Source organism: Dama dama, chromosome 33 (assembly GCF_033118175.1).
Source record: "Dama dama isolate Ldn47 chromosome 33, ASM3311817v1, whole genome shotgun sequence".
NCBI classification, from domain to species: Eukaryota; Metazoa; Chordata; class Mammalia; order Artiodactyla; family Cervidae; genus Dama; species Dama dama.
In genome coordinates, this window is record NC_083713.1 from 63118331 (window position 1) to 63140990 (window position 22660).

Genomic DNA, 22660 nt, shown 5'->3' on the forward strand with positions numbered 1-22660 from the left:
CTGGCTGAAACCACAACCATCATTGTCCAATTTAGCCATCACAGCATTAAAGTCTTGTCCTCTCCTTCTTCTAAAATTATACCCCAAATGTATCCTTTGGTTCCCAAAATTATATAAAATGATTCTCTCTCCACCCACTACTCCTTTTCTGGATTTCATATTCTCCAGTCTCTTTATTATTACCCAAGCAGCAGTGGTTTCAAAATAGCCCCTCTGCTGACTACTCCCAGGCACTGTAAGTTAACCCTCCTCCTGGCAGAGATATACAATCAATTTCCTTTTGCTGTCAGTTACTGCTAACCTTTACTCTCAACCTGTTTTTGATTCATGAGACTTTCTCAAATGCTAGTTTCCAAAACTAGTCATTGCTTGCATAGTAAAAGCAGTTCTTTTAAATCAGCTTAAAGAGATCAGATCAAGTAAGCCTAGTGTGCTGCAGTCCTAAGTGGCTATAACTGACAGAGAAACAGGTGAGAAAATCTCCTGAACACATCCTGACGATAACTACTGACATGCAAAGAGTCAGACAGGACATAGGAACTGAACAACAAAGATATCAACTGTAAAAGCTGATATTTCAAGGCTCTGAGAATACTTTTTAATGAAAGGTTTCTTAGGTTTTTGTTTTGTATTGTTTAGAGCATTGTTCTTTTATAAACAAATCTGAAATAATCTTTTATCTTTTGGTGGGGAGCTTAAAATGTTTTAGACAACTGGAATCAAATTCCTTGAAATGTAGAAGGAGACAAAAGATGCTGATGTTATTTAAACATTATTCAGTGGAGGTGACAGTGCCCTGCTTTGTGTATTTTATCTTTTGTAGTCTTTGTTTTTGACATTTTATTCAGTTATTTAGCTGTTTTATTTGTTCCTCTTTTAAAATAGAAGAGACAATTGAGGGAGTGGGGTAAGACAGTAAATTGAAAACAAACACATTAACTGGAAGACTCCTTAATCAGTGGTGAAATCCTTAGCACCCTTCTCCTGATCAGCCCCCAGGTCACTGGCAGCTAGCGCTGTGTCCTCCAGGCAGGAGACTGGAGGACTCCTTTCTGGAGAAACTGGCTGGACCAAGAAAAGGTATGGAGCTTGAAAGGGATCCCCAGACAAGCCATCCCCGGTGACCTTTAGTGAGGTCCCCCACGTGAAGCTTCCATTGGCATTTTAGTGTCTTATTTTTAAATGTGAATAGACAAGCCAGGACATGGAAGCAACCTAGATGTCCATCAGCAGATGAATGGATAAGAAAGCTGTGGTACATATACACCATGGAATATTACTTAGCCGTTAAAAAGAATTCATTTGAATCAGTTCTAATGAGATGGATGAAACTGGAGCCTATTATACAGGGTGAAGTAAGCCTGAAAGAAAAACACCAATACAGTATACTAACACATACATATGGAATTTAGAAAGATGGTAACAATGACCCTATGTGTGAGACAGCAAAAGAGACACAGATGTGTAGAACAGACTTTTGGACTCTGTGGGAGAAGGCGAGGGTGGGATGATCTGAGAGAATAGCACTGAAACATGTATATTACCATATGTGAAACAGATCACCAGTCCATGTTCGATGCATGAGACAGGGTGCTCAGGGCTGGTGCACTGGGATGACCCTGAGGGATGGGGTGGGGAGGGAGGGGGGAGGGGGGTTCAGGATGGGGACACGTGTACACCCATGACTGATTCATGTCAGTGCATGGCAAAAACCACCACAATATTGTAAAGTAATTAGCCTCCAATTAAAATAATTAATTTATTTTTTAAAAAACCCAAAAAACTCCAGTGGGAACATGTTGATCCCAAACTGACACACTGCTATATTTCAAATGGATAACCATCTACGGCCATACCACCCTGAACGTGCCCGATCTCGTCAAATGGATAACCAAGGACCTACTGTATAGCACAGGGAACTCTGTTCAGTGTTAAGTGGCAGCTGGCATGGGGGGGATTTGGGGGAGAATGGAAACATGTGTATGTGTGACTGAACCCCTTTGCTGTCAGCCTGAAACTATCACAGAATTGTTAATCAGCTATACTCCAATATGAAATAAAAAGTTAAAGAAAAATATGAATAGACAGTGAAGGTCACCAGGTTTGGAGGAAATCCTCTCATGGGCAAAGCAGAAACCAAAATATGTGAGGACTAGTATGTAAAACAAAAAAAAGGATAGAAAAGAAGCAGAAACATTGTAATGAACTAAAGAAAACTTAATATACCAGCAAATTTGGAAAACTCAGCAGTGGCCACAGGACTGGAAAAGGTCAGTTTTCATTCCAATCCCAAAGAAAGGCAATGCCAAAGAATGTTCAAACTACTGCACAATTGCACTCATCTCACATGCTAGCAAAGTAATGCTCAAAATTCTCCAAGCCAGGCTTCAACAGAGGAGCCTGGTGGGCTACAGTCTGTGGAGTCGTAAAAAGTCAGACATGACTGAGCACGCACACAGTCACCTCTGCTGTGGATCCTTCAGTTTTAGACTAAACTGGATCACTTCCTGTGGCGTCCATTTGTCCTGCCCTTACCTACTCACATGCCTCTAGTTATGGAATCTCCTTTAAATGCCTGCTTCAGTTCCTTCCACTTCTCCTGCACCTGCTGCTGTTAGACCGGGTTCCTCCCAGGCCTCACTGTGATGATACTACCTGTGAAATGTCTGCAGTTTGTCTTTCTCTGTTATCTCTATCACTGTTAGGAATTTTCAGGGTGGAGTTCAGTACCCCAGACTCCAGCTGAGAGTCCCTGACAAAGGGGACTTCCATTTGGTGATAGCCTTGTGAATAAAAAGGAACTGGCTTTATGAATAGACCCGTAAGTGCCTGAAAGCACCCCAGTAAAATTTGGTAAAAAGGTGTTTTAAAGAAACCAGCCAAAACCGAAGGCCACAATGGGACTTCCCACTTCTCATCCCAAAGTGAGCAGCAGAGAAGATTACAGGGCTCGCTTCCCGTTTAGACCCGGTACAAGAGGAGCAGACCTCCGGGACGCACGAGCCCTGAGCTGTGTCCCAAGTTCTCAGGCTGAAAAAAATTCAGATTAACAACTCATCCTCCAGGGGTTGGGACTGAGTGACTGAACTGAACTGAACTGAAGAAAACAAAAAACCTTCCATTCATATTCACAAGAAGTAAAAGTATTGCACCCACAAAACAGGAATAAGGAAAGGGAATAATCAAAGAACAAGGAAAAGCTCTTAGAAAGTGAACCTGTAACATCAGAAAATAATAATCTAACAAGGACGAAAAGGAAGATAATGAGGAAATCACACAGAAAGTAGAACAATAGAGGTGGGGAAAAAATGTGAGAAAAAGTAAAGAAAATCAAATAATCAGTTCAGAAGATTTTCCCTAATAGAAATTCCAGAAATAAGAGAGAAAACAGAGGGAAAAAAATATAAGAAAATATCCCAGATCTGACTAAAAAGATTTGAAGGACATGGGTTTTTCTGAGTGCTTGGGATCATGCGTAGAAACCAAAACACAGGATCACACTAAAGCCACTGATCTCCTGGCTTTTCCACCCTTCTTACTGTCCTGCTGTTTCCTTCCCTGCTGTCTCTTCCTCCTCATTCCACTCTTAACACCCCTCTGCTTTCCGTCCATGACTTCTTACCTCCTCTTCCCTCTGTTCATGACATCCAGGCCTCTGACTGGAACCACCTCTGCTTGTCACTGGTTCCCACACATGCACCCAGATGTTTCTTTCCCTTCAACTGTGGACCTGCTTCCTGGAATTCACCACCCTGGCACCCACCAGTCCTCATACATATCTAAAAGTAAACTTTTATTTCCTTATCTCTTCTCTTTTTGCTTTCTATTCTAAGATAATGAGACAATAATAAGCCCATTTATCTTCCTATATTCCCTGTAATGATAATTGAAAATGTCACCCATACAGTGTCATAAGTCAGAAATTTAGAAGTCTGAGGAGCACTGTAGTCCCTTCTGTCCTCCTCACCCCTCCAGTTCAATCATTACGTCCTAGCAGGTCTTCTTGATGATAAGCCCATGTGTCCTGAGTTCCCAGGCAGCCCTCCTATCCCATCGCTCTTCTGTGTGAGGTCATTGGACATTTGAGAAGGAAATCTGTGGTGTGGAAAAGGTGAACAAAATAAACTAGTACAAAATTGATCCTAGAGTTAACTTTAAAAGACTAATTTGTAAGAAATCTCCACACTGTTTTCCATAGCGGCTGTACTAGTTTGCATTCCCACCAACAGTGTAAGAGGGTTCCCTTTTCTCCACACCCTCTCCAGCATTTATTGCTTGTAGACTTTCTTAAAAAGCTTTCTTAAAACTCTTTCTTAAAAAACTGGAAATAGAACTGCCATATGACCTAGCAATCCCACTTCTGGGCATACACACTGAGGAAACCAGATCTGAAAGAGACACGTGCACCCCAATGTTCATTGCAGCACTGTTTATAATAGCCAGGACATGGAAGCAACCTAGATGCCCATCAGCAGATGAATGGATAAGGAAGCTGTGGTACATATACACCATGGAATATTACTCAGCCATTAAAAAGAATTCATTTGAACCAGTCCTAATGAGATGGATGAAGCTGGAGCCCATTATACAGAGTGAAGTAAGCCAGAAAGATAAAGAACGTTACAGCATACTAACACATATATATGGAATTTAGAAAGGTGATAACGATAACCCTATATGCAAAACAGAAAAAGAGACACAGAAATACAGAACAGACTTTTGAACTTTGTGGGAGAATGTGAGGGTGGGATATTTCAAAAGAACAGCATGTATACTATCTATGGTGAAACAGATCACCAGCCCAGGTGGGATGCATGAGACAAGTGCTCGGGCCTGGTGCACTGGGAAGACCCAGAGGAATCGGGTGGAGAGGGAGGTGGGAGGGGGGATCGGGATGGGGAATACATGTAAATCTATGGCTGATTCATATCAATGTATGACAAAACCCACTGGAAAAAAAAAATAATAATAATAAAAAAAATAAAATAAAATAAAAGACTAATTTGTATCTTCAGATTTGAGATGATACTGCACCTACAAATAAAATCAAAATACTATGAGAAAGGAACAAGAGGGAATTTTTACATGTTAATAATATGACTGCCAAACTAAAATAATCTTACGGAAGCACTGAAAGATAAAATAGAGCTAAATATGTTTAGAGGGTAAAAGACACAAAGAAGGAAAATGTGAAAGTAAAAGGTGACATCAATGTCCAGGTCCAACATTCTGCTAGCAGGAATTCCAGAAAAGCAGAAGAGAGAAAATGAAGAGGGAAAAACTATCAAAAAAGAATAGAAATGTCCAAGAACTAGAGATGAGCAATACTATACAAAATTAATAGAGTATCCTAGGTGCTGAGCAGAAGTCATATAGACATAGATGACACATAGAGATATATAGACATAGATCATTGTGAAATTTTAGAATACCAGGGATGAAAAGAAGGTTCCAAAAGCCTCCATAAAATGAAGAAAGAGTTTGCAGCTACAAAGGAACATTGTCAGTATCATCAGATGTTGGAAGAAATAGAGCAATTTCTTCAAAGATTTTGGAGAATTGTTTGCCCAACAAAACTACAGAGTTAGTGCAAAATCAGGTCATTTCGAGACATGTACAAGGACTCAGAAAGTTAACCTCTCTTGTAAAATCATTGTCGTTTAACCAGAAATAGCTGGTAGAATTTGTTCACATTTGCTGAACATTTGCCAATATTTTCAAAGTTCCAGGAGTTCTCTTTGCAGTGCTGTTGTATGAAATAGAACATTCTCTTTAAATGTATAACTATATTTGTTTCTTTGTTACTTTTTTAACACCAAACTTCCTGAGTCTGATAATCTACCTGCTTTCCTCCACCGGTTTCTTAGAATTTCTCTTGTGCATGGTTTTAAAAATCTTGTCTCATGGTTGATTTCATTCTTTATATTTTTGTCTAAATTGTGTAACTTCCACAACTTATTAGATAACTTTGTAATAGTATATGAGTACATAAATAGTAGTCATACAAAATCAAAGTTGTACATTATTGAGGAGGACTTTTTTTCCTAAAATATATGTTTTAATTATACCAATATAGGAACAACATAAGTATTCCTTCTTCTCTTCCTACCTTTTTTCCTTTTTTTGAAATTAAAATATTTGTGATTATGTACATTATTATAAAATTTGCCATCTTAACCATTTAATTGTATAATTCAGTGACATTGATTACATCCACAGTGTTGTGCAACTGACACAACTATTTTCAAACCCCATACAGAGGCTCCATCACCTTTTAGCAGTAACTCCTTTTTCCCTTTCTCACAGCTCCCAGTAAGCACTATTCCTTCTGTCTTGATTAATTTGCTAAATCTTTCATATTCAGCACTAACTAAAGAATACAGATAAGATTTATCATGTAAGCTTTCTCTTTGCAATATTTGGATGTCACTATAGTATCTGTAATCTATTGTGGCATAACAATTTACCCCAAAACTCAGTGCCCTAAAACAGCGATAGTTGTGTATTTTTTCTCATGGTTTCTGTGGATAAGGAATCCAGCCAGGGTACAATGGAGATGACATGTCTGCTCCCTGAGAAGTGGGGCCTCTGCTGGACGATCCCAAGACTGGGAGCTGGAATCTGAAAGCTTCTTCACTCACACGTCTGACTGTCACTGGGGGGCCCATGTGCGGCTGTCAAGTTGAATACCGATACATGGTTTCTCCAGTGTGGCCTGGGCTTCCCCACAACATGGTGGCTGTGTCCCAAAGGCTAGGGTCCCTCCTGAAAGATAAGGAGAAGGAGAGAATGCCAGAAGCCTTATTAGCATCAGTGACCAAGCCTCAGAAGTCACACAGTGATGATTTCACGGCATTCTGTTGACAGACATCGTTACAAAGGTCCACCCAGGTTCTAGGGAAAGGAACACAGACCCCACCTCTAAATGTGGGTGTGTCAGTGTGGCATTGTGAGACAAGTGTGTGAAATGGGATAAGAATTGGTATGGCCATTTTTGGAAGTGCAGTCTGCCACAGCATGTGTCCACCATGTACCCAATTCAGGCCTTGGCAGGACTTCTCTAAAATCAACTCCTTCAGGGCGCGGCGCGGTGAGCGCAGGCGGCATGGCGGGTGGCGGGCTAGGTGCCTTTGAGCAGACTCAGCTATGGAAGGTAAACCATTGGTGACATCCAAACAGAAGACTGCAGTGGTGTGTGGAGTCCCCACTCAGGTGGTCTGCACAGCCTTCAGCAGTCACATCCTGGTAGTGGTGACCCAGTTGGGGAAGATGGGTACCCTGTTCTCCCTGGAACCCAGCAGTGTGACTAGTGACATCGGCAAGCCTGTGCTGACCACTGAAGTCCTCCTTGGGAGGGATGAGCCTCTTGTCCATGTCTTTGCAAAGAACCTGGTGGCATTTGTGTCTCAAGAAGCTGGAAACAGAGCCGTTCTCCTCGCCCTGGCCATGAAAGACAAGAACATGGAGGTGGTGAAGGCCCTGAAGGAGGTGATCCAGACGTGCCAGGTGTGGTGAGCCTGGAGCGGCCACCCCTGTCGTCCCGAGGGATGCAAGGATCTGAAGGTCCTCCTTGAGTTAGGAGGAGGAGCTCTCTGGCTGTGGCCCTTGAAGCTAGAAGAAGCACAAACTCCTCAGGCTGATCTTGGTTTGGAGGCTGACGTCCCCTGTGGAGGGAGGACAGGAAACGTGTCCTGAGAAGTCCTCCTCCCCAGGTCCAGACAGCTGTACCTGTGTGAGAATTGATGGAATGAGTCAAGGCCCTTAAATGTTGGGGGGAATTTTTTTTTTTTTATTAAAAATAAATGCATATCCCCCCCAAAAAAAAAAAATTAACTCCTTTAATTTACCTTAACTGCTGGCTAATCAGCTGTGGAAATGGCTATTCTCCTTTCTCCTAATTAGTTGGTTGAAATTTACACATCAAAAAGAAGATGAAAAACATGAGATCATGAAGTTGCTGCTTTTGGAAAAGAGAAATCTGTTTCTTAGAAACAAGATAATTATTAAACTATTTCTATTAAAGAAGCTGTTCTAATTCATATCTTTACTGCATTTGAAAATATTCCTTGGTCAGGAAACTATTTTAATATGAAAAATATATTGTTTATGAACATTGTGTTCATAGTTTGGGCATGAAAACATTTTGCAAGTCTTGATTGACTTGAAATATTTAAACACACAATTGCTTCCTTTCCCTGACATACATCTGGAGGTCAAAGTATATTTTTATTATATGACTTCTATAGCCGAGTGACCTAACTTCTCTAATGCTTTAGTGTTGTCATTTGAAATTTGGGAAAAGTAATAGTACCTGCCTCACAGAGCTAGCATGAGGATTAAATGAGCTGATATGCACAAAATGCTTCACACGTTATAAGTGCTAAAAAAAAGTTAGACCAAAGTATATGGAGACAGTAGTGGTATTCTACATATATGTATATATGAAGTGTCATTGCAGGATTGAATTCATTTCCAATAGGGTATTCAAAAAATAGAAGAATATGGTTAATGACAAGTTTGTTAAGCTATTTCATTTAGGAAGAACACACTCAATGGCCTCTTAATTTAATAACTTTGTTTTTTCCTAGTTTGAAAAAGAAAAACAGCGTGATATTCGATCATTCTTTTTATCAAACACTAAGAAAAGACAGTTGGAGACCTCCTGTGATGAATCAAGGGTATCCCAGGAGAAAAATACTGTAGTGCCAGCAGACCCTGGAAAAACAGCTACAAGAGAGGATGAAAGTGATCTTGAACCTGAAGCTAAGAAACTGAAATCGGTCACCATCGATGACCCTTGCAGGCCCCCTGAGGAGAAACCGTGCCGGCCTGGGCAGGCCGAAGCTCGGCTCGCGGTTGGGGCCTGTGAGGCCGAGGCCCAGGCCACCACCCCAGGCCTCCGTGGCGAGGGCTGGCAGTGTGCTCTCTGCACCTACATCAATGACTCAGCATTACCTCACTGTGAGATGTGTGAGAGTCCGCGGGCCGGTGCTGGTGAGTACATGGAGGGCGACCACGAGGCGGGTAGCCGTGGTGTCTTCAGATAACCTGTGTGTTTAGAGACAACTGCTGTCATCAGAGATCCATGACTGGGTTCCGACTTCAGCTTTTAAGCTGGAGGAAGAGCTTCACATAGTGAAGACTGTGAATTTATCCCCTTGTGGAATGTGAAAAGCTCCCAGTTCTGTCAAGAACGTATATCCCTCAGCGTCTGTGACATGGCATTAATTTGGCACAAATGGACATTTCTGATTAATGCCAGCAGGATGTGAATTCAGTGGGCAGGAATAGAAGCTCTGTTGCTATGGCAGCAAATATGCCTTATAGCCATAGACCTGCTGTTTTCTTTCCTCTGTAGATAATACTTGTTTTTAAAGAAATTGTAGATTATTTTGTTTAAATAGCAGAATGAATCCAGTGTAGCTTCTTCGCCTACTGAAATATTTATTGTGCCATGTTTCTCCCATGACAAATCATAAAAATTCCTCTATTGATCTTCTTTTAAAAACAAAATCTCACGTCTGTTTTATGAGTTTATCCTTTTCTAAAACATGCTATTTAAAACTAGAAATCATAAACATACCTCAGAGTATGTTTTGCATGCGTGATATGCCATTTTCTGGTATTTTATTTTTGAAATGATTATTAACAACTGTGGTTGTCTTAAGAAAACATCATCAGTATTCCTTTGTTTCCAATTTTAGAGACCACTTTTATGGTAACTAAAAATGCCAAGTGGATGGTTTTGGAAACTAGAAGAAATTATAAATTAAATCTTATCAAAGTGTGTAATGATTATACACACGTCCCCATCATATGTGAATTCTTCAGAGTCTTGACATTAACAGAAACTCAGCAAAGATAGAAGCTCTAATGCTCCAGTTCCTTCCTGCTTGCCTTGCTCTCCTCTGCCTTAATTTTGATCTGAAAGAAAATGTAATCAGTAGCTGAGTCTTTCCTCCTTTGATTCTGGGTGTTCCTCCCAAAACTGACAAGTCTGCCATCTGGGTGATTATATTTGTAACGTGGACACCTGTTGTCTATGAACTAAATTGGAGCCACAAGATTATCCCATATAATATCTGCCATAATTTGCATTATCTCATTCAATTTCCAACTGCTACAGGCAATAAAAATAAAGTATCTTGTGACTACAAAATAATATTAGTTCACACAAAGTCTATAAATTGAATGACTGAGCAATAAAAATCATGGTTTAATAGGGTTTTATAAGTTCTGATTTTTCTTTATGATACCAAGAGCAACAATGAAGATTTCTAGAACCATGATTTAATAAGCAAACTGTCAAGCAGTCTAAAAAAACAAAACGCCTTTTGTGAATATGAAACAAGCTCATTTAAGAACAATGCATATTCCAAGTAACAGTGATATTACCATATATGATAGTTTATTATTAGATTAACACTACTACAGTTTGACATAATCATTTCCAACCTTGACTTGGATGCACCCCAAAAGTGTTAAAAAGCAGAATTCCAATTCATCTAAATTTTAAAATCAATACCTGCCACATAACACTTTGAGGAAACAGTGAATTCAAAACATTAAATGAGGGATGTTAGGATACAGGACTGGAAAGTCTTATAAAGTTGCTAACTAGTGGTCTCTAGTACGTTAGCTGAAATTTGCTGTAATGTACATTGAATACTTGCTGTTGTTCAGTCTCCAAGTTGTGCCTGATTCTTTGTGACTCCATGGACCGCAGCACTCCAGGCTTCTGTGTCCTTCACGGTCTCCCAGAGTTTGATCAGATTCATGTCCGTTGAGTCAGTAGTGATGGTATCCAACCATCTCACCCTCTGTCATCCCCTTCTCCTTTTCCCTTCAGTCTTTCCCAGCATGAAGATTTTTTCCAGTGAGTCAGCTCTTCTCATCAGGTGGCCAAAGTATTGGAGCTTCAGCATCAGTCCTTCCAATGAATATTCAGGGTTGATTTCCTTTAGGATTGACTGGGTTCATCTCCTTGCTGGCCAAGGGACTCTCAAGAGTCTTCTCCAGTACCACAGTTCAAAAGCATTGATCACTAGAGTTGTCAGTATGTAACATTTCTCTTGTACTTTGTTCTTAACATCTATTGCTTATCCTCTGCATCTTATACTTCATGCTCCCAGATTTGTATCTCTCATTTGAATTCCAGATTGGATGTATGCAGTGACCTACATAACATCTCCACCTGGATGTCTAAGGGGTACCTCAAGTTTAATATGTCCAAAATGGAATTCTTGATTTACAGTCACTACATCTAACACCAAAGTTTCTCTTCCCCTATTGTGCTAAAAACCTGGAGGCAGCATCTTTGATTTTTCCTCCCATCCTCATGAAGTTCTGCTAGTGTAGCCTTTACAAAGTACCTTGATTCCAGTCACCACATCTTCATTGCTACCGTCACACTGGAAGCCACCAGCATCTCTCTCTCTGATGCTTTCTTTTGGCTGGTCCTTCTCTCCACAGCAGAAGGAGGGATCCTTTAAAAACTTAGATCATTACATTCCTGTGCTAAAAACCCTTTAATGGCCTCCAGTGACGCTAAGGCTCTAAGCCAAGAATATAGGCCCCCTGGGGCCAGGCTTCCCAGATCCCTGGGCAGCTCTCAGCTCCAGGGAGCCTCCCACCCCATCCTCTTACTCACTTATTCTCTTTAGCAGAAAAGATCCTGTTTGTTTGCCTGTTTATCTCTGCCCTTTGGAATGGAATCTCTAGGAAGCAGGGACCTTTCTGACTTGTTCCCTCTGCCTTTCCAGCACCTAGAGTGGTACTTGGTGATCCCCAAGAAATGTTTAGAAAGAATGAACATATGTTGTTGACTTTGTTTCTTTTTGTACCACTCAGCTGTGACATTTTTAAACTCTACTTTCTGTACTGGCTTTAGGGTATACAATGACTTTAGCTAAATATAAATGTAAATTATTTGTTTTTTCACAAATTATTTTGTTTGTCGTACAAATTTGTTCTACAAATAGGTAGCCTCAGCCACACCCAGAATAAAGACAAAAACGAGAAAGATGATTCTCAGGACACCTCCGAAAAAATTCACACTAGTTCTGACGGAGAGAAACAAGTCCTGGCACATTCAGCACCTGAACCGTTAGCTGAGAGCAAGGAAGAAATTTCAAAAGCTGAGAGTGAAGACAGGCTCATCCCCCCAGGTGATGGTAAGTCTTGTTTCCATTTCCAGGATCCAAGTAATAACCGTACGCTTAGACATGGAACACTGTTAATAGGTTTGTGATTACTACCTTGTTCCGGGTTCCTTGTATTCCCTTATATATTAAAAATACCAACCATTTCTAACTACATACATAAACACCAGATGGCTAGAAAAGCAGAACTGTTGGCATTCAGATGTTACAGAGAGAGCTAAACTCACATGGGCTACGTGTGCTCTCTCCGGCCTGTTGCCCAGCTTCCACCAAGCCCGGCCCATTCTTGCAGTGAGAGCATGGTTTTGATATTTGGGGGTTCTTTTGGACACCATGGATTGCTATAAGATTGACAGGTGATTGACAGCCACTTAGGAGATCATTAATCCTTTACAAGTGAATTTCTTTTATTTTTTTATTATTTTTGGTTGCACTGGGTCTTTGTTGGTGCATGTAGGCTTTCTCCAGTTGCAACAAGTTGGGGCTTCTCCCCGTTGTGCAGGCTTCTTACCGTGGCTCCTCATGCCCTGGAGAACAGGCTGTAGGCGCATGGGCACAGTAGTTGCAGCACGCAGGCTCAAGAGTGCAGGCTGAGTAGTTGTGGCTCACGGGCTTAATTGCTCTGCGGCATGTGGAATCTTCCCAGACCAGGGATCGAACCTGTGTCCCCTGCACTGGCAGGCGGATTCTTATCCACTGTACCACCATGAAACCCATACACATGAGTTTCTTTTAAGTGGCTACAATTAATCAGCATATTTTATATTTAGAGTTTTGAGGGTTGTTTTTTGTTTTTTTTTTTTTATTAGTTGGAGGCCAATCACTTCACAACATTTCAGTGGGTTTTGTCATACATTGATATGAATCAGCCATGGATTTACACGTATTCCCCATCCCGATCCCCGCTCCCACCTCCCTCTCCACCCGATTCCTCTGGGTCTTCCCAGTGCACCAGGCCCGAGCACTTGTCTCATGCATCCCACCTGGGCTGGTGATCTGTTTCACCATAGATAGTATACATGCTGTTCTTTTGAAATATCCCACCCTCACATTCTCCCACAGAGTTCAAAAGTCTGTTCTGTATTTCTGTGTCTCTTTTTCTGTTTTGCATATAGGGTTATCGTTACCATCTTTCTAAATTCCATATATATGTGTTAGTATGCTGTAATGTTCTTTATCTTTCTGGCTTACTTCACTCTGTATAAGGGGCTCCAGCTTCATCCATCTCATTAGGACTGGTTCAAATGAATTATTTTTTTTAATGGCTGAGTAATATTCCATGGTGGGTTGTTGTTTTTTTTAAGTAAAATGTTTTTAAGGAACATAATTTCAAGACTATGTGAATCATGACTGTGTTGAGGACCAACCAACCATGTAGTGTCTCAGGCTTATTTACTTCTTTCATTGATTCATTATTTATGGCTGCAGTGGTTGGCAGAAACCAGCCTGTACGTCATCCCTCACAATCTTTGTGCGCCAACTGGCAAAAGATTTTGAGTTTACTGTGGAGTTTTTTTCTTTGTTACTCAGTTTGTGACCATAGTAACCCACAGGTTGGTGTCTCATTATAACAACCCCAAAGTGTTCGGGATGGATTGTCAAAGTTTTTCTTTTAAGTTAGTTGCTATTAAATAAACATAGATATAGTCTAGGGTTAGAGTCATAGCTCTAAAAAAATAGAAGTGTTAGTCGCTCAATCGTATCCAACTCTTTGCACCCCCATGGACTGTAGCCCACCAGGCTGCTCTGTCCATGGAATTCTCCAGGCAAGAATACTGGAGTGGGGTGCCATTCCCTTCCCCCAGGGCTCTTCCCATTGACAGGCAGATTCTTTACCGTCTGAGCCACGAGGGAAGTTAAACATAGATATAATTTGGTGTTGGATTCATAGCTCTAAAATGAAATGTTTATTAAGTATTTCTAAACTCTAGGCATCTTCCTTTCTCCTGTACTCAGCTTTCATTTCCTCTAATTCCTCAAGGTCTTCCCAAAACTCTCACAATAGATTCTGTTCAGGTCTATTCATTTTAATGGCCTTTAAGTAGACAATCTGGACCCGGGTTTTTTGTCTCTAGTTCCCTTGTTTGTGCTGTGACACTGGCCCCAGTGTGGATGAAACCATTGCTCTTGGACAGTGTCCAGGTCAGTGAACAAAATATCAGACCCAGAATCAGCGACTGGCAATTATCATCAGCTGGGCCATGAGACTCTCCATCTATAGCAGGGAAATACTTGCTTGTTAGTTACAGATTGGTCCCTTGATGAAGACGTATGTTAGCTTTACTTATACATTCCTTTCAAAAATCACTAGACTTTTAGAAATTCTATTCTGCTGGTGAAATTTGCATAGGCCTCATCCAGTAGACAATGCTGGTATTTTCCCCTATACCTATTCCCTCTTTTTTTCTTTACTTCTCAGATCACTGGGCCACAAAAGCGATATTCTTCACATCTGCCCACTAACACAGATTTCCTTGAAAAATAGAAGAAAGAGAAAAGACATTATAGTAAAATGCTTCTTCTACCCACCAGAGTGGTGTATACCACTCTGGAATTGTAGCTTCATTCTAACTGGAATTCTGAGGGTCTGGAAGGAAGGCAGTATCTTCAAAAGATGCTATCGGTGTTTGGAACCATTAAATTATACTTCATGAAAAAAATGAAAATTACATTCCCTGATGTAACTAGTAGCTACCAAAAAACATCAGCTGATTTGGAGTTGTTCTCATAAGGCTTTTTATCAAAGAGTGACTTCTGATCTTTAAGCATTAACCACAGTTCTTCAGATCTGGAGACAATGATTATGATAGGCACTTATTAAAAGATGGGACTTCCCTGGTGGTGTAGTGGATAGCAATCCACCTGCCAAGGGGGACACAAGTTAAATATCTAGTCTGGGAATATTCCACGTGTCTTGGGGAAACTAAGCCCGTGTGCCACAACTTTGAGCCCATAGACTAGAGCCTGTGCTCCACACAAGAGAAGCCAACCCAATAAGAAGCCTGTGCACTGCACCTAGAGAGTAGCCCCCGGTTGCCATAAGTAGAGAAAAGCTTGCTCAGCAATGAAGACCCACAGCCAAAATAAAGAAAGAAAGAAACTGCCAGTTTAGCTATGACACGGTAACTGGTTATTCCTCCTGTGATGCATGTTTGCTTCTTTAATAACAAATTTATGCTTTCTCATCCTGTATGCAAGTTTTTGGTGTACATGATAACTTTTCATTTCAATCCCAAACCATAGTAAAACATTTTGAAGACATTTTGAAGGTAATCAAAATCAACACTCGGAAATGACAATGCATATATCTCAAGTGTAGTGTCGAAGTGACAGTGTTGTAGTTATGACTAAGCTCATGCTTAGGCAGTGAAAACTACCTCACAACTGTCACCTGGCCAACCGTAGCTGTAAAATGCCAAGGCTGTTGACTGGAAGACATGCCAATTTCAGATTTATTAAAGTGTGGGGAAAGCATACATTTTTGAATTTATGAAATATGGGGATAATCCACAATCTAAGTTTGTAAAGTGACTGATGTCTTGATTAGAAATATTCAAATAGATGGTACCACAAATAAATCATAGACTTCTGGATCTGGAAAAATACTGTAAAGGGTCACTGAGGAACCATGGCAGAAGTTAAGAGCATCGGCTCTGGAGCCAGATTACTGGGCTCTGTTACCAGTGGCCTTGGGCAGATTGATGTGCCTTGCTTCCCTCCTCTGTAAGACACACAACTTGTTTCTGAGAGGTGTTAATATAAGTGCTTAGACCAGTACCAGGCACATTGTAAGTGCTTGATAAGTGCTAACTAATTATTATTTAGATCTGCTTGGATAACCCTATCCTTTCTGCAGAATATATTGGTCAGTAGGACTGAGAAAAAAATAGAGATGATGAGAAAGACGTCTTGTTCACTCATCTCCTTTTGTGAATATGAGGCACCAGGCCATAAGGCATGTCATTTAAGTGGCCCTCAACATAGCAGTCTTGCTGTGGATAATCAAAATAGTGCTCATTTGGTCTCAACTTAAACCCTCTCTAGCAATAAGAATAGATTCTAGACTCCTTCAAGACTGATAAGGACTCTTTCAGGGTATGAAATTCTCCCTTATGCCTAATGCTTACCTTTTTTTAAGCAAATGCTGAATTTCTTCTTTTTTTTTTTTTTTTCTTGTTGGGTCATTAGCAAAAGTTCCAAAGCAACTGGTTACCATATAAGCCAGTATGCTCTTAGATCACCTGCCATGTTTTATTTCATGCCCAGGTACATGTTTGTCAAATGTGCTGATATATTTGATACAACTCTTTCATCATCCTAACCCACACAGGATTAAAGTAAGCTGTTCTGGATAGAGAGTAGATATGCCTTCAGGTTCTTTTTTATCTTCTTCATTAGAACAGTTGAAGAGTTCAGATGCTTGGCCACTGTATGATACCCTGATGTTTTGTGCAAGTAAGAATACTGACCGGATTCATGTCTATACTAAGGTAGGCATCATGTGGATTCTGGAAATATACACAAAGCTTCCTTTTTTCATGTTCCAATGGAGATAATTTTATTAGCAGTGAGATGGGTAGTGAGTTCTTTTCCTCATTAAAGCTAATTCTCAGATTTCTCTGTTAAATCTAAAGACAATGAGTGGCAAACAGCTTGGTAGGTAAAAAGTGCAGACTCTAGGGCCAGGGTGCCTAGGTTCAGATCTGTTACTGACTGTGGAATCTTGGACACAGTACCTAACTGCTCTGTGCCTATTTCCTCAACTGTAAAATATGGAGCAGTCGTTGCCAGGACAAAATAAGCTGATTCCTGGGAGGCCCTTAGCACAGGGCCTGGCCCTGGTGAACTCTCACTCCGAGCGCCTCCTGCACTGACCCTGCAGCAGCAGCGTCCTTACAGAAGCCTAAGCCTGCCCACACATGCCGAGTAAACTCTGGGAAGCTTTAATAACATGACTGCTCATGGCCTGGGTTAGCAGCGCTCAAACTTTTCAGTTGCAGGACCTCTTAGCACTCCTAACATTTGCTGGGGACCCAAAGACCTTTTGTTTATGTAGGTTATGTTGTTGTTTAGTCACTAAGTCGTATCCAACTCTTTTGCAACCCATGGACCATAGCCCACCAGGCTTCTGGTCCGTGGGATTTTACAGGCAAGAATACTGGAGTGGGTTACCATTTCCTTCTCCAGGGAATCTTCCTGATGTAGGGATGGAACCCCTGTCTCCTAAATTGGTAGGTAGATTCTTTACCACTGAGCCACCAGGGAAACCGCATGCGGGTTATATCTCTTGATATTTACTGTATTTGAAATTAAAATAGAAACACCTTAAAATACTTATCCAGGTGAAACTAGCAGTAATAGGGCTTACCTGGTGGTGCAGTGGATGAGAATCCGCCTGTCAATGCAGGGGACCCGGTTCAGTCCGTGGGTCAGGAAGATTCCACGTGCCGTGGAACAGCTCAGCCTGCGCTGCACAACTAATGAGGCCATGCTCTAGAGGCGGCAAGCTTCAGCTGCCAAGCCCACGCGCTGCAACTACTGAACCCCACGCACCTGGAGCCGGTGCTCCACCGAAGAGAAGCCTGTGCACCGTCAGAGTAGCTCCCGTTCAGCACAACCACAGAAAAGCCCAGTGCAGCAGCGAAGACCCAGCACAACCAAAAATAAGTGAATAAGCAAATAAAAATGAACAAACTAGCACTAATAAATCCATTGCATACTTATATAAAAAGCATATCTCTGTGAAAAATAATTATAATTTCCAAAACAAAACCAATGTTTAGTGAGAAGAGTGGCATTGTTTTCCATCTTCAGCAGTTTCTCCTGACGGCATAATAGAAGACGGTGGGATTCTCAGATGTGCCTCTGCATGGAAAACTTCCCTGGACATTCCTAAGAGAATAACAGTGGAAAAGGCAAATGGTGTTGTACTAGTATTATAAAACTTATGTCTCTGGATCTTCTGAAGGGGTCTTGGAGACCATGTGGGAATCTTTGGCCAAGGTTCACTAGTATGAGTATTTGAGAAAAAAAAAATTACTGAGATTTATGAACACTTTTGCTTGATCTACAGTTCAAACTTCTAATCTTTACAAGTATCATAAAATAGGATTTGTGAGTTTTTAAACACATGGGCCATTCTATTGACATAATGTCATTTTAAAGATAAGTTAGGTTGGGCCTGCCCAAACTCAATTATAGGTTTTCTGCTAAACCAAATAATTAGATACAGAGAGATGGTGTACCATGTAATAATCTTCAGTTCTAACTGAATATTGGAAGATACTGCTAGAAGATTAGGAGACGGCTAGGATCATGAATACCAGAAGCTCCAAGCAGCCTCCACTCTGGGACCACTGCCCAGAGCGACATCAAGAATGAAGATAGGCAGGACAAGTTTCCCTTAAAGGCTTCAGCCTTGGTCTGCCATGTGGAACTTCTAGACTCGGGGAGCACCAAGAAGCCCCTTGCTCCTCTAGAGACAGGTCTAAGTGTCTGAGCCACCTCCTGCCCCTCGTGAGACCATCACCTGAGAATAACAAGAGAATGGCTCCCCCAGGGCCTAGAAGGTCAAGAATCCAGAAGGCAGACCCCAGGCAGAGCACACACATGAATTCAGAAGCCCTTAAACTTCTTACTATGTACAGTGAAGGCTCTGCATCCTGGATCATCATGTCAGGGTATTTCCTCCTCTGGTGGAGACTGGAGAGAAACTGCAGATGGCAGAGGGTAGAGTGTGCCTTCGTTGTAGTTCAGTTGCTAAGTCGTGTCCTACTCTTTGTGACCCCATGGACTGCAGCACGCCAGGCTTCCACGTACTTCACCATCTCCCAGAACTCTGCTCAAACTCAGGTCCACTGAATCAGTGATGCCATACAACCATCTAATCCTTTGGCACCCCCTTCTCCTCCTGTCCTCAATCATTCCCAGCATCAGAGTCTTCCAATGAGTTGGCTCTTTGAATCAGGTGGCCAAAGTATTGGAGCTTCAGCTTTAACACCAGTCCTTCTAATGAATATTCAGGGTTGATTTCCTTCATGATTGATTGGTTTGATCTCCTTGCTGTCCCAGGGATTCTCAAGAGTCTTCTCCAACCCCATAGTTTGAAAGCATCAATTCTTCGGCACTCGGCCTTCTTTATGGTCACGTCCGTACGAGAACCCCCTAAGTGGTATGAAAAGCGGTGTGCCTGCCACCAAGCAGATACTGCAGCCACCTTCCTGACCTCTCTCAACAGGCTCGAGTGCATTTTTACCACTCTTCTAAATGCTTACGTGTCCCCTTGCCATGAAACATTATTCAATCAATTTTCTAAACCCGAGACACTAAGCAGGTGAAATGTCAACAGGGATTTTCACAGCTACAGGAGAGTTCAGAAGAAAACTTTTCTCTTCACCTTGCTGCTGCTAAGTCGCTTCAGTCGTGTCCGGCTCTGTGTGACCCCACAGACGGCAGCCCACCAGGCTCCCCCGTCCCTGGGATTCTCCGGGCAAGAACACTGGAGTGGGTTGCCATTTCCTTCTCCAATGCATGAAAGTGAGAAGTGAAAGTGAAGTCGCTCAGTCGTGTCTGACTCTTAGCGACCCCATGGACTTCAGCCCACTAGGCCCCTCCGTCCATGTTGCCATTGCCTTCTCCTCTCTTCACCTTAGGAGACCTGAAATAAAATCTAGAAACAGAAATTCGTATAAAAACCCCCATTCAGTGCCTGAAAGAACACCCTTTAAAAGGAAGAGCAGTAACAGATGTTTAGCATCTTATGTCATGTTAATAGTATACCTCTAAACTGTTCACTTCAGCCAGAACCCCACGTCTGATGGGAGTTCACTTCAGCCAGAACCCCAGCCAGAATAACAATTACACATCTGAACTTTTAATCACTATGTAAGTACTTCTTGTGTATTTTTCTTTCCCCAAAGTGATTGTGGTAACTGTAACATTTCTTTCTGGCTGAGAGAATTAGACAGAATATGGGTTAAACTTTTGTTTATACAGTAGATTTCTATATACAGAGATTCTTCTTTCACTTCATAAAAGAAATGCTTCATGTTTGACTGATGACACCTCTCTCCATGGTATGGTTTACCCTTAGACCAGATGTAGCGGGGGCTTTCAGAGGGCCTGGCCCCCTCCTGGGCTCCGTTTCCTCTCAGTGGGGGCAGTACAGGTGGAATCTTGTCTGGAATGAGCTGCCTCAGTTTATCAGTGTAGAAGACTGGGCATGAAATGCAATAATAGCATTCTTTACTTTTAAAGTAATTATTAGTGCCTACAGACAAAATGGATTAATACTGCCTTCCTCATCTATAATCAGGATGGAAACCAGATGAACTGTAATTTCATTCCTTTGGATATAAAATTAGACCTGTGGGAAGATTTACCAGCAAGTTTTCAGCTGAAACAAAATCGCTCCCTGGTAAGAACCGTCCTGCATATTTGTTCTGAATGAAAATTTGTTGAGTAATCTTAAAGACCATTTTTGAGTTTGATAAAAGCAGAGCAGCTTGTGGCCTACTGCAGAGTCAGATCACTGGGTGCACTTTAATCAGTCCAGGCAGTGCCTATGAATTTACCAGGATAAACGTGAAATCTGTTACCCTGGTGAACGATCACACCTCAGGTTGCTGTTTCTGTGGATAGACTCATCCTCACATCATTTATTTTCTCATTCACAGGATTAGCAGCTGTGAGGTTGGTATCTGACAGAATCACACTTTATCTTTGTAGGTTAAGTTCTAACACTGACGAGCTCTGGGAGCGGGGATAACACCATGTGGGGGGGACTCCATTCCTCATGGGAAGCACCAGGGTGCAGCCACAGGCCACGTAGCTGCTGGGGAGGCCTTAGTTCTGATCGTGCTGACTGATCTTCACTGCTCAGGAGGGTCAGCGTGTGTGGGGGCTGAGCCAGCATGCATCATAGTGCTGTTTACAAGAATACAGTGATGATGTTCTTGCATTTGAGCAGAAATGAAAACATTGGCGTGGTCGGCTGCACCCATCTTGAAAGAAAAGGTAGCCGTGAGTTGTTTTCTTTGGTGTCATCTAATGCTGATGCTCAGATTACCAGAAAGTAGCCAGTTATGTATAACTGACGAGTAAGGCAGAGGAACAGTAGCCCTAGTGAAATGTCCCAGACTCATCGTGGACGTCTTTTTTCCCGCGGGAGTTAGGCACTCAGGTACAAACGGTGCCCTGCCGCTGCCACCCCACAAGACCCACCGCCCCCAAAGTCTGGTTTTGCCTTGGCCACTGTGGGGGTGTGTGCACGTTTGGTGTCAGTGAGCACATTACTGCTGTTGGTCTCTGTGCGTGAAGGACATGTGCCGAGTGTCCTAAATGGTGTCTGTAGAGAGCTGATGGCTTGGAAGAGACCTCTGCAGAACTGGCCATGGATGGTTCACAACAAAGGTAGGAAAACTGCATCAAACTGAAGAAAACCTTAAACCGTGAGACTCAAAGCCTGTTTGGGGTTATAATAAAACATCCGTTTTCAGATGCTATACGTAGCCTCGCCTTCAAAGGAAGATGCCTGGCGAACTGTACACTCTTTTCATTATCTCACTTTCCACCAGATCTTGAGGTTTGTTCGAGAATGGAGCAGTCTAACTGCCATGAAGCAGAGAATCATCAGGAAAAGCGGGCAGCTGTTCTGCAGCCCAGTTCTGGCTCTGGAAGAGATCGCCAAGCAGCAAAGCAAACAAAACAGCACTAAGAGGTATGAGTTGCCTTTCTTCATTTTGTATTTTATTGTTTGTCATAGTTATTTCTATAGGAGTGTCAGACATTTTATGTAACCACTAACAAAATTCTGATGGATTAAGAGAATATGATACATAAAAAGACAGCGTATTTTGTAGCAATATAATTAGATATTTTGTGAATTTGATCACATCTGCTGGGGAAAATCAAAGTGTCTGGCTCGTGCTCACTCTGAGTCCTGCTCATCGAGACAGAGGCAGACTCGCAGGTTGATGGTGCTCTTGGGACGTGAATCTCGGGTGTGACTCAGCGTGGCAGCTGCTTCTGTTTGATGTACACCGCCCAAGTAGGCTGTGCATGTGTGCTCAGTTGCGTCCGACTGTTTGTGACCCCACAGGCTGTAGCCCACCAGGCTCCTCTGTCCGTGGGATTTTCCAGGCAAGAATACTGGAGTGGGTTGCCATTTCCTCCTCCAGGGGATCTTCCCAACCCAGGAATCGAACCCGTGTCTCTTGTGTCTCCTGCATTGGCAGGCAGGTTCTTTACCACTGCGCCACGTGGGAAGCCCCTACTAGGGGAAGGTGGCGGTTATCATGCCCATGGTTGGAAGCAAAGTAATAGGAAAGGTTGACTATCTCGGGTTTGTGACTTTCACCTTCATCATGGTAGGTGCCTTTCAAATCTCTACACGCTCCCTTTCTTTTCTCAGTGGCGGCAGCAGCATCTTTGCCTCACAGAGACATCCCCTTGTGTGATCTGAAATCCCCAGTCTCTGCAGACTCTTTGTCAGCATGAAG

The 22660-nt window shown here is 42.1% G+C and overlaps 2 protein-coding genes across 5 annotated transcripts in view; both read left to right on the plus strand.

Moving 5' to 3' along the window:
- The window catches only part of ZRANB3 (zinc finger RANBP2-type containing 3), a 285930-nt gene that overhangs the window by 245616 nt on the left and 17654 nt on the right, over positions 1-22660 (plus strand). For all 4 annotated transcript variants that reach the window (XM_061135065.1, XM_061135066.1, XM_061135064.1 and 1 more), the window contains 5 exons: positions 8589-8994; positions 11982-12173; positions 16560-16651; positions 20476-20577; positions 21737-21879. In XM_061135065.1, the coding sequence (XP_060991048.1) occupies positions 8589-8994; positions 11982-12173; positions 16560-16651; positions 20476-20577; positions 21737-21879 (935 nt within the window). The remainder of the gene's footprint in view (positions 1-8588; positions 8995-11981; positions 12174-16559; positions 16652-20475; positions 20578-21736; positions 21880-22660) is intronic.
- On the plus strand, positions 7091-7530 carry LOC133051070 (proteasome assembly chaperone 3-like). The gene has a single exon (XM_061135442.1). It carries the CDS (start codon positions 7147-7149, stop codon positions 7513-7515), a length of 369 nt encoding a protein of 122 aa, XP_060991425.1. The 5' UTR covers positions 7091-7146; the 3' UTR covers positions 7516-7530.

Excerpts from the sequence above, each read along its gene's own strand:
- LOC133051070 (XM_061135442.1), top strand. The coding sequence starts at position 7,147 with ATGGAAGGTAAACCATTGGTGACATCCAAACAGAAGACTGCAGTGGTG.